Here is a 13,701-nt window from a genome sequence, read left to right on the forward strand (position 1 = left end):
TAAGTGTTAAATGATAGAATAGCTATATCACTTTGACTCGAGAGTTCCTGAGAACAAAAAGACATTGTTCCTTTGCCTCCACGCGTCGTTTCCGCCTTAATCGGATGCCCCGGATTGGGTTTAACTGTTATCCGCATCTGTTCTCTTCTCCCTTGCAACTCCCTCTGACCACACCATGGCATATCTCCGTCAGTCCTTATGGACTTTATTTGTATTAGTGGCCTCGGCTCTCGCCCATGGCGGCCACGAGGCTGTTCCTGAGGGCGAATCTATCTCCCAGGATCCTATCGTACGTCCTACTACGCCATTCCCCTCGGCAAAAGTTAACACATGATTCCAGGATGCAACACTATGGACTCATATGATTCTCATGGGTTTGGCATTTGGCCTAATCTTCCCAACGGGAATGGTTCTCGGAGTATGTACCGCTTCACTGACCTCTCCGTTTCCTTCCTACCGTCACGTCACGTCCCATCTCTAACAAAAGAAAATAGATCATCCGTTCCCGCTGGCACGTCCCCGTCCAAGTCGTCGGCACCGTCATCGCCGTACTAGCTTACTTCCTCGGCCACGCCCACAAAGGCCGCCAATTCGACAAGAACCTGCACGCCTCCGTCGCAAACTGGCTGATGCTATTGCTGGTCGCGCAAGTTGTCCTCGGAGTATATCTCAAACTGCACCTGGAGAAGGCGGGCCAGGCCCGCATCCGATGGATCTTCGTGCTGGCCCACGGCATCGTCGGCAAGGCCATGCCCGTCCTCAGCTGGGCGCAAATGCTCTTCGGTGGCATTGCCGCGCTCGGCTTCTGCCGCGATGACCATCTCGGCCAGTGTCTGGCCCATTTCATTATGGGCTCCGCCTTCATCGCGTACGGTATCTGTTTGACCATCCTCTTGCTGGTCGGCCAGTATTGGTTGCGCCGGACCGGCCGCAGCCAGGAATTCTTCGATTCCCTCATCATCGCCGCTTGGGGCTGTGTCAATACTTTTACCGAACACCGCTGGGGTTCCGCTTGGGTGCACAATGACCTCCAGCATACTACTATGGGCATTATCTGGTGGTGTGCTGGTCTGCTGGGTATGTGGCTCAGCCGTACTCGCAGCGGACGTCCTAAGCGTAACCTCATTCCGGCTATTGTCATCTTGATTACCGGATATGCTATGTCGGCGCATCCCCAGCAGCTGATGATCAGTACCATGGTCCACACTATCTTCGGGTACACCCTGATGGCGGCGGGTCTGACGCGCATTATTGAGATCTCGTTCATTCTGAGGGATAAGCCTGCTCTCTCCGAGCCGAACAGCTTCCAATACCTAACTCCTTTCGTATGTATACTCTCCGGTTGATGTGGTATATAGGATGATACTGACTCTTTTCTCTTTCAGTTGCTATATGCCTCTGGCTTCCTCTTTATGGGCGCCACCGAGGAGCAGATGCTCCTGCTAAACAACGCAGGCGTCACCCACGTGGCGTACGTGTTGGTCCTCTACAGCATTGCCTTCATCCTCTTCCTCTGTAAGTTGATTCCCTGCTTTCTTCTTCTAGAACAATCACTCATCCTTCCCTTCAGTCGTCAACATCCTGCTCCACCTCTACGCTGTCCACGCCTGGCCCAACTCCGAGTCCACCAATCAGGACGGCCCCATGTACTCCACTCTCAACGGGAACGCGAATGTGAATGGCCGTGCACGCTCAAACTCGCAGCAGATCCAAGATGCCGAGGCATTCGAGCTCCATGGTTTGATTTCCGATGATGATGAGGGCCCTTCCATGGGACCGCGGAAGAATAGCGATGAGGAACTTGGAAAAGAAGAGGCCCATCGCTGAAGCCGTATATTGATTCGCTGGTTCCCTTGGCAAGTATATCGTGCATTTTGTGATATTGTGACGGCGTCTAGGTTGGGTTGGGTTCGGATAGCATTGCAGGTCCTAAAAGGCCTTGAATTTGAGTAGCTAATATTATATCTGAACAAAATTGTACATTATTCTCAATTCCATGAAGCATCAATGGTTGCTCGTGTTCTATCGTACATAATGATACCCGGATCTAAGCTCGGAAAAAAAAAAGAAGATTCGTAATATGGTAAAGAGTCCTCCCAGTCCAGTCCCGCTTATTCCAATTGCCTTCAGTGATCCACGGTAATCCTACCTGGCGGCACAGCAGCCATATCCAGCGCACCAACATCAGGGAAGAAAGGATGAAGTGAATAAATCGGACCAACGCTCTTTTCCCCGTCAAACAGCAACATATTCTGCAGCGGCTGCTCCCTCGCCGAGAGAACATTAATAACATCCTGCGCCAGCGCACCGCCCAAAAACGCCGCTACGGGACTCAGCTCGCTGCCCAGGTTCTGCAGGAACGTCCGCAGGAACACCGAGTCCAGTGTGAGTGGATCCAGCTTCAATTCCTGGTGTCGGTCTCGCGATAGCTTCGTGAATAGTTCCAGGTCTTCATGGGTGAAGGTTGGGCGGTGGCCGCGTAGCTTTTCGAATTCCCACAATGCGCGCAGGCAGCTGAGCAGTGGGGTGACTTGCTTGCGGCGCCTTGCAAGTCGGGTGTATTCTTCCGGGAGTGGGGAGGTGTTTGCGAGAATTAGTGGTGAGTACACCTCGCGCTTGGTGACGAGCTCGATGATCTTGCTTGGTTCTTTCTTGTTGGCGTTGTTCTCTTCTTTTTTCGTGGTTATGTCGATGATGCTGCGGGTGGGTGTTTCTTGGGTTGCGGGCGCCATGTTAGATTTGCTGCGCTCGATCACGAAGTCGTGGCTGATTAGGTCGGCGAAGACGTAGCCGTAGAAGCCGTGTAGACCGGCGGCGTAGAAGGGTCTATTGGCTAGTCGGCAGGCGGCGTTCACGGTAATGTTGGTGACGAAGTCGAGCTCTGTGGCAATTGTGATATCGAATTGTGCGAAAAATTCGGGTGCTTTGGTGCTAACATCGGATGTGTCAATGTTGAGCTTGACTCGAGGGTTCATTTTGTGGATTTGCGGTCCTGCGACTTGCGCGCGCTGGAGTGGGTTGTCAGCGGATGCGGTAGGGACTTTGCTCTGTTGTAGCTCACGTTCTTTCCAATCACATCCTGCTCACTTTGCGCTGCGGCGATAAAAAACTGCGCGCCCAGGTCCTCCTCTGTGACGTCCTGGTGGTCGAGTATGGTGAGTGATCCGATGCCTGCCAAGACGAGGTTCTTGGCCACTTCATTTGCGAGAGCTTTCACAGTGATAAGGAGGATGTTCGCCGAGCGGATTCTAGCCGTTGTTAGGACATGTAGTGCTTTGCAAGCTGGATTGCTCACTTTTCCTGCGCGTGCACTCCCCACAGCCGGATCTGTCGGTCGTACAGTGCGATTTCATCTGGCAAAGTCAGTAAGGATTGAAGCAGATTCTAGTTATTTTCCATACCAGCACTGATGGCCTGTGTATTATCTTGTTGCTCCGCCATAGTGTCGATCGAGTACAATCTTGCCCAGGTACGAGCTTGGCGATTTAAAGCCTCGCAGTTGTGTTTCGGGGATCTGCTATCAAGTGAGAAGCACTGGTTCGATGACTTAATGAGGGGCGCAATGAGAATGGAAGTTGTAAGGTTGCAGATGGAAGTTCAGAAGTTCAATGATTTCAAATAGTCCAAGAGGTAAAGAAGTTCCGATAGGTTTAAATGTCAGGTGACCCGGGAGCTACTGTGTGGGGCCGTGGGGACAAAGAAGTATACAACCTCATGCGGACGAGGATATCTGTTTCAATATATTCACTGAATATTGATAGAATATGCTAGTTAGATGGGGATCACGGACATAGTCTCAGAAAAATCTCAACATAGGATGAATTAAACAAACAGTTCAAGTGTCTGATTTTATGATATCATTGTCTTAGGCTAGTTATAAATAGAGGCTATATCAAGTCAACAAATAGAAATTTGCATAACACACGACTCAATCAGCAAATAATACGAAGATATTCACAAGTATGCTCTAGCTTTATCGACAATGTCCTCTACAATACTGTAGAGCTTTTCTGCAGAACTTCCCTTCCTCGTGTTCTCATATCAGTTTTGAGCATATGAGTTCTAAGTAACATAATGATAGTTAGGTTGAGAGGTACCATCTTCTCACCAATGAGATTTGGCTTTAAGTATTATCTAAAAGGATATTGACCAACATTCCGGAGGCCACTTTGTCTTTGATCCTTTATCATGGGAAAGTATAAGGTCAAAGAGCTAAGTGACACAATTAACTATCACCCCATGCCGGATGAAGGTGTCTACACGGAGAAAGAAAGCACGGAGTGAGAACTGCAAGATTAATGAAATCCAAAATCCAAAATCCATAAATACAATGAAGTTATCTCTCAACCTCCCACCTTCACTCCACTATCGATGATATAATCGACCATCACGTGTTACCAACCTTGTGAACTCACAAGACCAACTCTTCTCCGAAACACTTTATTTTACCAGTACGTTAATCTTTTTGGGTTTCTTTGATTTCTGTTGGGTTAGTTCTAAGACGCTATCTCCTACCCCATATCCCCAACCCAGGTAATTCCACCTCAAGCGGTACTAACGAGCCTGAACGATGGTATGTCTCTCATGGCTATGCGTCCGACTGATGTCTCACACCTTCCTTTAGTCAGGGAATTACGATTACCCTCGTGCTTCTTCCTCTTCAACCCGCCGCTCCCGCATATCCCGTCATTCTAGGCCTGACGAGCGCCCTGACATCCTCCGTCTCCAGCATCTCCGCAATCTCGTATCGGAACGAACTCGCTCCGGTTCTTACAACGCCTACAACACCAACTTTGCCTTGGAAACATTAAATCGAGAAATCGCTGCGCATTCTCTGGACCGATCTCGCGATCGTACCAACCTTGAGCAAGCTCGGGCCGACGTCGATCGCCAACTGCACTCCGAGACAACTGGCCCCGCAGAGCCAACTCGGAGCATTTGGCTCGACCAGATTCGTTCAGAACGGGCTCGAACTTCGCTCTCCCCGGAGTCACATTCCCTTCGCCATCGTTTGCCCTGGCAAACGTTCCGACCGCCAAGCCCGGACGGATCTTTATCCAGGTCACCGTCTTTCATGCCACCATCCGGCCAGTCGGGCCGTGATGGCCAAGGACGGATGAAGCGTCGGAAGCTGGACACCGATGATAACCGCGAGGAATTTCGAGGCTTCAACTATGGTCAATATGGGCAAGTACTACCGGGAATGCTGCAAATGGAAATCGCTAGCTGCGACGGAGGAAGCTACGATCCGGATAGCGGGTGTTCGCGCCCCGAGAACGTTTTGGACAACAATACAAGCGTGTACTCTACCAGAGAAGCCCGCTGCAATTTAGTCCTCTGTCACCGGGGCGAGGCCCCGTTCTGCTTGAAGAAGATCGTTATCAGAGCCCCTCAATGCGGGTTCGACGCTCCGTATGTCTGCCAGGCGTGTCTGTACGTTGGACTCATGACTAATGAAATGAAACAGAATACAAGAAGGTATGGTATTCGTCGCGATGACCTCTGATGAACTGCTTGCCCGCACCGCCCAATACCAAATTCAATACTCTAGCGGCCGATACCGCCGTCGAGCCCGCCGCAGTGGCATGCAACCATCCCAGGAATACCTCACTGGGTTCCGGCCACCACTTCAAAATATCGAACGCACAGTTCTCATGAGCCCACATTCAGCCGCTGTTCCGCATACCGCAGAAGACCCGCAAGCGCAGTTCCGCATCACCACCGAGTATGACAATAACGAAGATTCTGGAGATGACGAAGAAAGTTCTGCATTTCTGGAGAGAACCCAAGCCGACCAGATGGAAGATCCTTTATCGTCTACTGATGAGAGTCCAAGCGATGAGGATGACTCTTCAAGACACCAGAGTCGCCGACAGGTTCAATCGGAACGTTTGAGTGCCCTCAGCCGTGTTTCTGAGCAGAGACTACGCCATAGCCCGAGTCTTGTGCATCCACACCCCCTAGCCGAGCCTGCTCATCCAACTGCCGAAGTTTTGAAGCCTCATGCGCGCTTCTTCATCGAGCGAGAGAAGAGCATGGTTACCATTAAATTTGACCCACCCCCGTATGTGTCATTATCATTGGATGTGGATAACCGAATTTTAACGTTTCCAGGTCTGGCCGGTTCATTCTCATCAAGCTGTGGAGCCCGCGAGCCCACGGGAATATTGACATAGAAAGCATCATCGCACATGGATATGCAGGTCCGCGGTTCTTCCCCAGTCTCGCTTCTCGTTAACGGTGGGAACAAAGAGTTTTGATGCATTTTGGATCAGAGGGATAGAAGCAATTATTTCTCTTTTGGTGCATAGTTTTTCAGCCCAGACTGTCTTACTAGGTCAACTAGTAAGACAACTTATCATGATTATGATATGACTTTCAGGATTATTCTTTATTCTGCCCTGATTTGTTCCATCGTGCAATTCATCGAGATCACACTAAATACATTTCGTATGTGGGATCAAAAGGTATGACCACTTGATCAGCCTTTAATTAGCATCTCCAATACCACATTTCCAAGGAATCTTTCTTGATATATTTCTTGATAGATGAATAGGCTATCTTCTCTTCTCGGCCACCACAGCGTAATAGGTAGTAGCATGTCGTTTCCAATTTTCCATCAGGCTCCCCTTCGATCAAGGAGAAGTTGGCGCCAATTAAGTACCTATATAGGCCCACTGGTTGCCCTGGAAGATATACTCGGCTTGCACCAGCATCAGCGCCTGGCTTTGGAATGATGCGAGAGGAGTCTATTGGAGGGACTGGTTTTTCGTTTGAATAAACATGGTTGAGGTAGGAAGATGGTGAGAGTTCACTGCGAGTGTACTTTGGAGTGTGGGGGGCTAGATACGGGACATAGCCCTAATTATTTCAATGTAAATACCTACGGAGTACAATTCCCTGCATGCTATCTTAAGATGATACATGCCCTCCGAGGTCCTCGACACATATGTTGTACATAAGTATCTCTTCATCACCGGCTACGACGTCCGCCACAGCGACGACAGCGAGTGTAAGACCCCTCAACCCCACTAGCCTAGACCATATCGTTGCATGCTGTACCGCCGTATTAAATGCAACTTGCCATTTGAAGAAAGGCTTGGTGACAGCAATTTGGTGGGGGTCAAGCCACATTATGTTATCTCTTGACAGGGCTAGATTCTTATCGATGACAGTGATCGACGCCAAGGTGGTTAGTGGGGACGGGGGTCCCCGGTGTTCCCTCGGCTATGCGCATTGGTAGCTTGCAGCTTGATCTAAGTCAAATTGCACCTGTATACAACTGTTGGAAGGATAATTCAAGTCGATATTCTCCGTCACCTCAAAAGAACCCGACTAGACATGTAGAAATCTTGCGGCGGATTCGAAAAACAGACACCGGCCGTTCATAGGCGTATTTGGGATATCAGCATTATTAGGAAATATGCATCATTGTGCATGGTGAAGATACGTGCTGGCTGAATTTCAGGATCACGTAGGTTGGCCACATGGAGCCGATCCGTGTCTCTTCATTCTTATATCCTGCGTGGCGCGGTTAGCTAGAGACTAAAAGCCAACCTATAAGAATAGATTGTCAAAACGCCCTAAAAAACCCTGAACTGGCGCCATGCCTGAGCCACAAACGTTGGAAGTAAGGGAGCCAATCTGAAATATGAGCACTAATGCACGGCTCTAGAAATGGTTATCTCAAAAACGGTCACCTACGTGATAGTCGGAAAATTCTTGAATCGGTTGTTCCAAATGCATTTGAGCGCCTGACCAGCGCCTTCATGTTGTTATATGTGTTCACATCTGTTTGTGTTGGCATTGCAACATGTATACTCCGTACCCGTGCGGGAACTGAGTTGTACTTGACAGCCTCAAAGCATGGCTAAATCCCCTGCATGTGTTGACTAGTGCGGGGTGGACAAGTTATCAAAATTGCGACATCCTCAAATAGCTTGGGGTCTGGTTCGGGGCTGGTCTGGCAGTGGTAGGACGACGGAAGTGGTGGACACGAACCAATGTACTTTTAGAATAGTAGCTGGTCCAGCCCCGGGGCTCTCGGACAGTGGAGGTCTCCGGTGGCCCCGCTATAGTAAATTGTCAAAGTACGGATGAAGCCATTGCCGCTGGCAACCAATGCCGGGGTATTGTGGGATATCGGACATGGCCGCGGAGTCAGGAAAACAAGGCAACTTCAAGGCGTCACTTCTCTATCCAACGATTTCCCGTGGCCCTCCCCCTGGCGATGACGCCAATAGACCCGGTCCGCCGTTAGCCTGTTTGGCCAGGCAATTAGTGGAGGAGCTAAACGGCTCAGCGCGGGGCTCATTACGCATATGCAATAGGTGGGAGGAGATCATGGATGTATGGGACCATGTTAGCTGCAGCGCTAGAGTCGAAATAAAAGTCTATCCTATTTCTGATTTGAAAGGCGAGAGAAATAGAGTGGATGTAAGGGAGAGGAGGAGGAGAAGAGGAAGCTCTTTAAAGAGTCAGGTGTCCCCTTCCCGCTTTCTTAGTCTTTCCTTCTCCCGGTCTCTTTCTACTTCTTGGCTTCTTCCATCTCTCTACTTTTTTTTCTTCTATAATTTATCTGCTTTATACCCCTTCCTAGCAGACGTCCTTGCTACCGATACCATGCGTATCACCGTCAACGTCATCCGCCCCGAGCAGGCGGACTCGGACATCATCAACCTAGAAGTGGGCGGCGATATGTCAGTCGAGCTCCTCAAAGCTATTGTCGAAAGCGAAACTACCATCCCACCCGAAGCGCAGCAGCTCGTCTACAACAACCAGCTCCTCCAGAACCCTTCTCAAACCCTAGACCAAGCCGGCATCACCGAGGGCGACATGCTCGGTGTGCACGTCACCCTCCGAGCTCCCCAGCCCTCCACTCGCCCCGCCGCTTCCAGCTCCGTCGCGCCCAGACAGAACACTCAACCCCGCCCCGGCATGCCGGACCCCGAAACGATTCGCCTACACATTCTGGGTGATCCCCGCGTGCGCGAGGCCGTGCGCAGGCAGAACCCGGAGCTGTCTGAGGCCGCGGATAATGCTCAGCGCTTCCGCGAGGTCCTGCTTAGGCAGCAACAGGGCGAGGCGCAGCGGGAGGCGGAGAAGGAAGCTCGCATTGCGATGCTCAATGCCGATCCTTTTAATCACGATAACCAGAAGGAAATTGAGGAAATTATTCGCCAGAATGCTGTTACGGAAAATCTACACAATGCCATGGAGCATCATCCTGAGTGTACGCTCTACGTCTTTGAACTGCCGGCTAGGCTGCTCAACTGAGAATAAAGCTAACCAATATGTTTCTCTAGCCTTCGGTCGCGTGACAATGCTCTACATTCCCGTGGAAGTAAACGGCCACCGTCTAAACGCCTTCGTCGACTCCGGTGCTCAGGTGACCATCATGTCTCCCGAGTGTGCAACATCGTGTAACATAATGCGCCTGGTAGACCGTCGCTATGGCGGCATTGCGAAGGGCGTCGGGACTGCCCCGATCCTGGGCCGGGTTCACTCCGCCCAGATCAAGATCGGCGAGATGTTCCTGCCCTGCTCCTTCACCGTCATGGAAGGCAAGCAGATCGACTTGCTCCTGGGGCTGGACATGCTCCGCCGCCACCAGGCCTGCATTGATCTCCAGCGGGGTGCTCTCGTTATCCAAGACCAAGCCGTCCCCTTCCTCGGGGAGGGCGATATTCCCAAGCACTTGACTGAAGAGTTCGAGGCCGAACCTACGGTCAAGGGAGCCGATGGTGCCGAAGTGGGTGCCCGCACTGGCGCGGTCACGCACAAAGCGGAGAACAATCCCAATGCCAATGCGACTTCCAATGCATCCGGGTCTGGGTCCGGCGCGTCAGGGTCACAGCCCCGAATCAATATCCGGCCTGCGCCTGCTTCGCGGTGGCCGCAGGATTCCGTTGCCAGGATCACCGAGCTGGGATTCTCGCGCGAGGAAGCCGTCCGGGCTCTTGATATGGCACATGGAGACTTGGAAGGGGCGATCGGGTTTTTGATTTGATCTATGGATGGATTCCGCTTTCTGCATTTACACTCGAAGGCGTTTTGGTCGGGATGGGAACTTGTATTAGCGAGATTTGATCAAAGCACGTAATGATGTGTACGATTATAACGCTGGCTGCATTATAATAGATTTTGTTTATTGTCCTACATGTAATGTAAGTGTGTGCTGTTCATTCCCGCTTGGTTTTGGGCATTAGTTTGTCGCGTAGACGGAATACCATGTCTAGAGCCATGAATCCGCCTATGAGGTGTTAGTAACAGCTGGTGAGCTAATTGCGACATTCTTGCAGACACCCTTGGACTGCACATACCTAACGCCATATAGGGAGCATACAGCATGGTAAGCTGCTGCTTCTCCGCGACCGAGCGGTCAGTCCAACTCCACACCACCACCAGAGATGTCAATGTAGTGATGAAGGCCTGGATACCGAACACGAGGAGGTGTACAGGGACGAGGGGGTGGTCTAGATGAATTGGAAATTGAGTTAGTTGCTGATTGCGTTTGCCATTGTCGTGTCGTTCGTGTTCGGGGAGAGGATATTCCAGATATTGCATTTGATATAGATATGTAATGGATATAAGACGTGATGGGGTGGACTGGATGATACCATATACAATGTACAAATAGTAGCATGTAGCGTGTACCAACACGAGCTTAGAAAAGAAATGGAAATACCTTTAAGCAAACCCCGGACCGCCCATATCGAGAGCGGGAGGTGGTACAGCAGCTCCATCCAGATGAAGACGGTGAACCATGTTGGGGGGTCTTCAAAGAATTTGTCGCGGTAGGTTGTTATGTAGAACTGGCGCAGGTGGTGGGAGAGGTTTGTTTGGAGAAAAGCTGGGAGGAGGGGGACTGTGTCGATTACTGTATTTTGGCGTTAGTGTGCATATACGAGGTATGAAGATATGAAGATAGAGATAGAGATAGAGAATCATACGGAGGATAATGGGGACATGGGTGACGAAAAAGAGAAGATAGGACAAGTCCCGTTTACGGGTGCAGATGGACATGATGTGCTGGGTCATATGCAATGCGAAAGGATAAGACGGTGCTGGTGCTGTGTGTGTTGTATACGGAGTATGCTGTGTGTGTATGTTGTGTGTGGTCGAAGTGTAGATGTTTAGGGGAAGGGGATATCAGGTGACCCGAGGAACAATCTGGAAGAGATGGAAGTTATAGAACTAGAACATCGTATAATTGCTTTTTTCGGGGGAATGCTAGTGTGAGATCTTAATTTCTAGCGTATTTCACCGAGATAACCAAAGTCCCAAGTCGATATACACATCCAACTCCTTCGAGTACCTTGATCTCCATCTCACCGCTGCTTCTCAATTTTAAGGTGGCCTGACTGGTCTCCTCGGGGAGCTGTTGAATCCGAGCTACCCTATATCCACAAGGGAATACACTGAAGTAGACAAAGGACCTTGATGTCAACCATCAAGCCTGGAATTACATCATCGGGATAAGGTAGGCATGCAGTGATGCTACAGGGAATCTCCTTGATAACCTGCCTCGAGAGAGACATCCCGGGAAGTAGACCGCAAGATCGGGATGCCCTAATTAGTTGATGACAGGGTTCTTTAGGGTTTTCCTCGTTTCTTCCCTTTTCTTCCCGTTTCTCCTTTCTCCTTGGAGCTTCCTAAATAGCTCGGAACAGTTGTAAATAGTCCTTCTAACCATATGCCGAATCATAATCCCCGCATGCATAGATCATGGCAGATAATGCAATTGCCATTCGGCCTGCAGCATGCCTTATCTTCGAGGTCTTCATCATCTACCGTAGCGGTGTAAGACCATGGAAGCTTTGGAACGAAATGAAAAAAAAGCGGGCGAACGGTAGTGGAATGGGGATTTGCATGGCAGTGGATAAGTGGAGAGACGCGTTTATTGCTTTTCTTGCTTTATTGTTTTTATTTTTATCGAAATTTTACTTTTCTTCCTGGAGAGATCATTTTTCTGACTTCTTTTTTTCCATTATCTCTGACCGCTGTTCGCATCTTTCCACTCGGAGATGAAGGGAAGCGTTGGAGATGCGTATACAGAACTATATATAAAATATAAAAAGAACCTCAATCCCACTTCCATCTCTTCTCCTTATCCATCTTATCCATCTATTCCTTTACTCCACCCTATACAGATCGATATACAATCTATACAATGCCTTCCACAGCCCCCCGCCGTCCCAAGCAGCCCAAGAAGCAAGAGCCCATCAGCTACGACATCAACATCCCCTATGTCGACGTAGACAAGCAATCCAAGATCACAACCAAATACCCCCAATACCTCCCCTCCTGGGACCCAATCTGGTTCGACCCACTCCAGCCCTTCGAATATGAAGACCCAGCCCTCCGCGTGCGCAACAAATCAAAACCCAACCTGCTGCCCGCAACCGCCAAAGTCTCGCACATCCAGCCCAGCCTAGGCACAATCATCGAGAACGTCCAGCTCTCCGAGCTCTCCGCCGCCGGACGGGACGAGCTCGCCCTGCTCATCTCCGAGCGCAAGGTCGTCGCCTTCCCAGACCAGGACCTGATCGATGCGGGCCCAGATGCCCAGGAATCCTTCATGCGCCACTTCGGCAAACCAAACTACCAGCCCGTGTCCGGCTCCATGACCGACCATCCCGCCTTCCACATCATCCACCGCGACGGCAACAGAGACGAGATCACCCGCTTCCTGCAGCAGCGCACTACAACCACCCTCTGGCACCAGGACGTCAGCTACGAGATCCAGCCGCCGGCCTATGTCATGCTTGGCCTCCTGCAGGGCCCCGAGGTCGGCGGTGATACCGTCTTCGCGGCTACGGACCTAGCCTACAGGCGGCTTTCGCCGGCTGTCACGGCTTTCCTGGATGGCTTGAAGGTTACGCATTCGTCGGCGAAGATGATTGGCCATGCGCGCCTGACGGGTGGGTTGGTCAGGAAGGATCCTGTTGATACTGTCCACCCGCTTATCCGGGTGCATCCCGTGACCGGGGAGAAGTGTATGTTTTTGAATGGGGAGTTTATTACGCGGATTGATGGGCTCAAGGATACCGAGACCAAGTGGGTGTTGGATTTCCTTATGAATCACCTCGTTGCCGGTCATGATTTCCAGGTTCGCGTGCGCTGGCAACCGAGGACTATTGTGATGTTTGATAATCGCTCGACTATTCGTGAGTTATTTCCACCCCCTTTTCCCTCCCCTGGGGAATGGGAATTGGAATTGAGCTTTACTAATGAGATCTTAGACTCTGCTATTGTGGACTACTTGGATGATGATAACGGTGCCAAGGCTCGTCATATCTTCCGCTTGGCTGCTATGGGCGAGAAACCTATTCCTGTCTATGAGGATGAGGAGGACGAGGAGTTCGAATGATCGTAATGTGATAGAATGGGGTTCGGTGTTTCGGGATTGATTATAGATTTAATCTGGTTGGAATTTGATTTAACTTGCTTTCATTTGCCTTCATTTACATTCAAAGATTGAAATATTCAAATATCCATTGCAATGATGATCAGGGCTATACTCCCTGTATCCATTTTGACTGTGAATTCGTTTTCATTACCACCCCACGCCTAGAGTTACAAGCAGAAATCCCAGAAAAAGCACCGATCCTTAAAAGATCCTATGTCAAGTAAATCTCAGGAGTCACCGCCACGCAGATCTGCAACGCTACATGGCCAGTCCCCCCACATCGCCGCGGC

General features: G+C 50.4%; 6 protein-coding genes across 6 annotated transcripts; 4 read left to right on the forward strand and 2 right to left on the reverse strand.

Moving 5' to 3' along the window:
- Nucleotides 1-175: 175 nt before the first annotated feature.
- On the forward strand, nt 176-1,827 carry LCP9604111_1644 (Ytp1 family protein; the record flags this gene model as incomplete). The annotated part of the gene is made up of 5 exons (XM_039069033.1): nt 176-289; nt 341-418; nt 495-1,325; nt 1,386-1,515; nt 1,571-1,827. 5 exons carry the CDS (start codon nt 176-178, stop codon nt 1,825-1,827), a joined length of 1,410 nt encoding a protein of 469 aa, XP_038931771.1.
- A 299-nt stretch (nt 1,828-2,126) lies between these two features.
- Nucleotides 2,127-3,441, reverse strand: LCP9604111_1645 (E1 ubiquitin-activating protein AOS1; the record flags this gene model as incomplete). Its single annotated transcript, XM_039069034.1, has 4 exons — nt 2,127-3,008; nt 3,062-3,248; nt 3,296-3,353; nt 3,402-3,441. 4 exons carry the CDS (start codon nt 3,439-3,441, stop codon nt 2,127-2,129), a joined length of 1,167 nt encoding a protein of 388 aa, XP_038931772.1.
- A 1,129-nt stretch (nt 3,442-4,570) lies between these two features.
- LCP9604111_1646 (uncharacterized protein) lies at nt 4,571-6,238 on the forward strand (the record flags this gene model as incomplete). The annotated part of the gene is made up of 4 exons (XM_039069035.1): nt 4,571-4,573; nt 4,625-5,412; nt 5,468-6,064; nt 6,115-6,238. 4 exons carry the CDS (start codon nt 4,571-4,573, stop codon nt 6,236-6,238), a joined length of 1,512 nt encoding a protein of 503 aa, XP_038931773.1.
- Nucleotides 6,239-8,622: 2,384 nt separating this feature from the next.
- On the forward strand, nt 8,623-10,009 carry ddiA (putative DNA damage-inducible v-SNARE binding protein Ddi1; the record flags this gene model as incomplete). Its single annotated transcript, XM_039069036.1, has 2 exons — nt 8,623-9,232; nt 9,306-10,009. The coding sequence occupies 2 exons, from the start codon at nt 8,623-8,625 to the stop codon at nt 10,007-10,009; spliced, it is 1,314 nt and encodes a 437-aa protein (XP_038931774.1).
- A 172-nt stretch (nt 10,010-10,181) lies between these two features.
- On the reverse strand, nt 10,182-11,025 carry LCP9604111_1648 (EXPERA domain-containing protein; the record flags this gene model as incomplete). Its single annotated transcript, XM_039069037.1, has 4 exons — nt 10,182-10,252; nt 10,323-10,475; nt 10,688-10,879; nt 10,953-11,025. The coding sequence occupies 4 exons, from the start codon at nt 11,023-11,025 to the stop codon at nt 10,182-10,184; spliced, it is 489 nt and encodes a 162-aa protein (XP_038931775.1).
- Nucleotides 11,026-12,172: 1,147 nt separating this feature from the next.
- On the forward strand, nt 12,173-13,372 carry LCP9604111_1649 (TauD/TfdA dioxygenase family protein; the record flags this gene model as incomplete). Its single annotated transcript, XM_039069038.1, has 2 exons — nt 12,173-13,169; nt 13,245-13,372. 2 exons carry the CDS (start codon nt 12,173-12,175, stop codon nt 13,370-13,372), a joined length of 1,125 nt encoding a protein of 374 aa, XP_038931776.1.
- Nucleotides 13,373-13,701: the final 329 nt, after the last annotated feature.

Source organism: Penicillium roqueforti (genome assembly GCF_015533775.1).
Source record: "Penicillium roqueforti strain LCP96 04111 chromosome Unknown scaffold_02, whole genome shotgun sequence".
Taxonomy (NCBI): domain Eukaryota; kingdom Fungi; phylum Ascomycota; class Eurotiomycetes; order Eurotiales; family Aspergillaceae; genus Penicillium; species Penicillium roqueforti.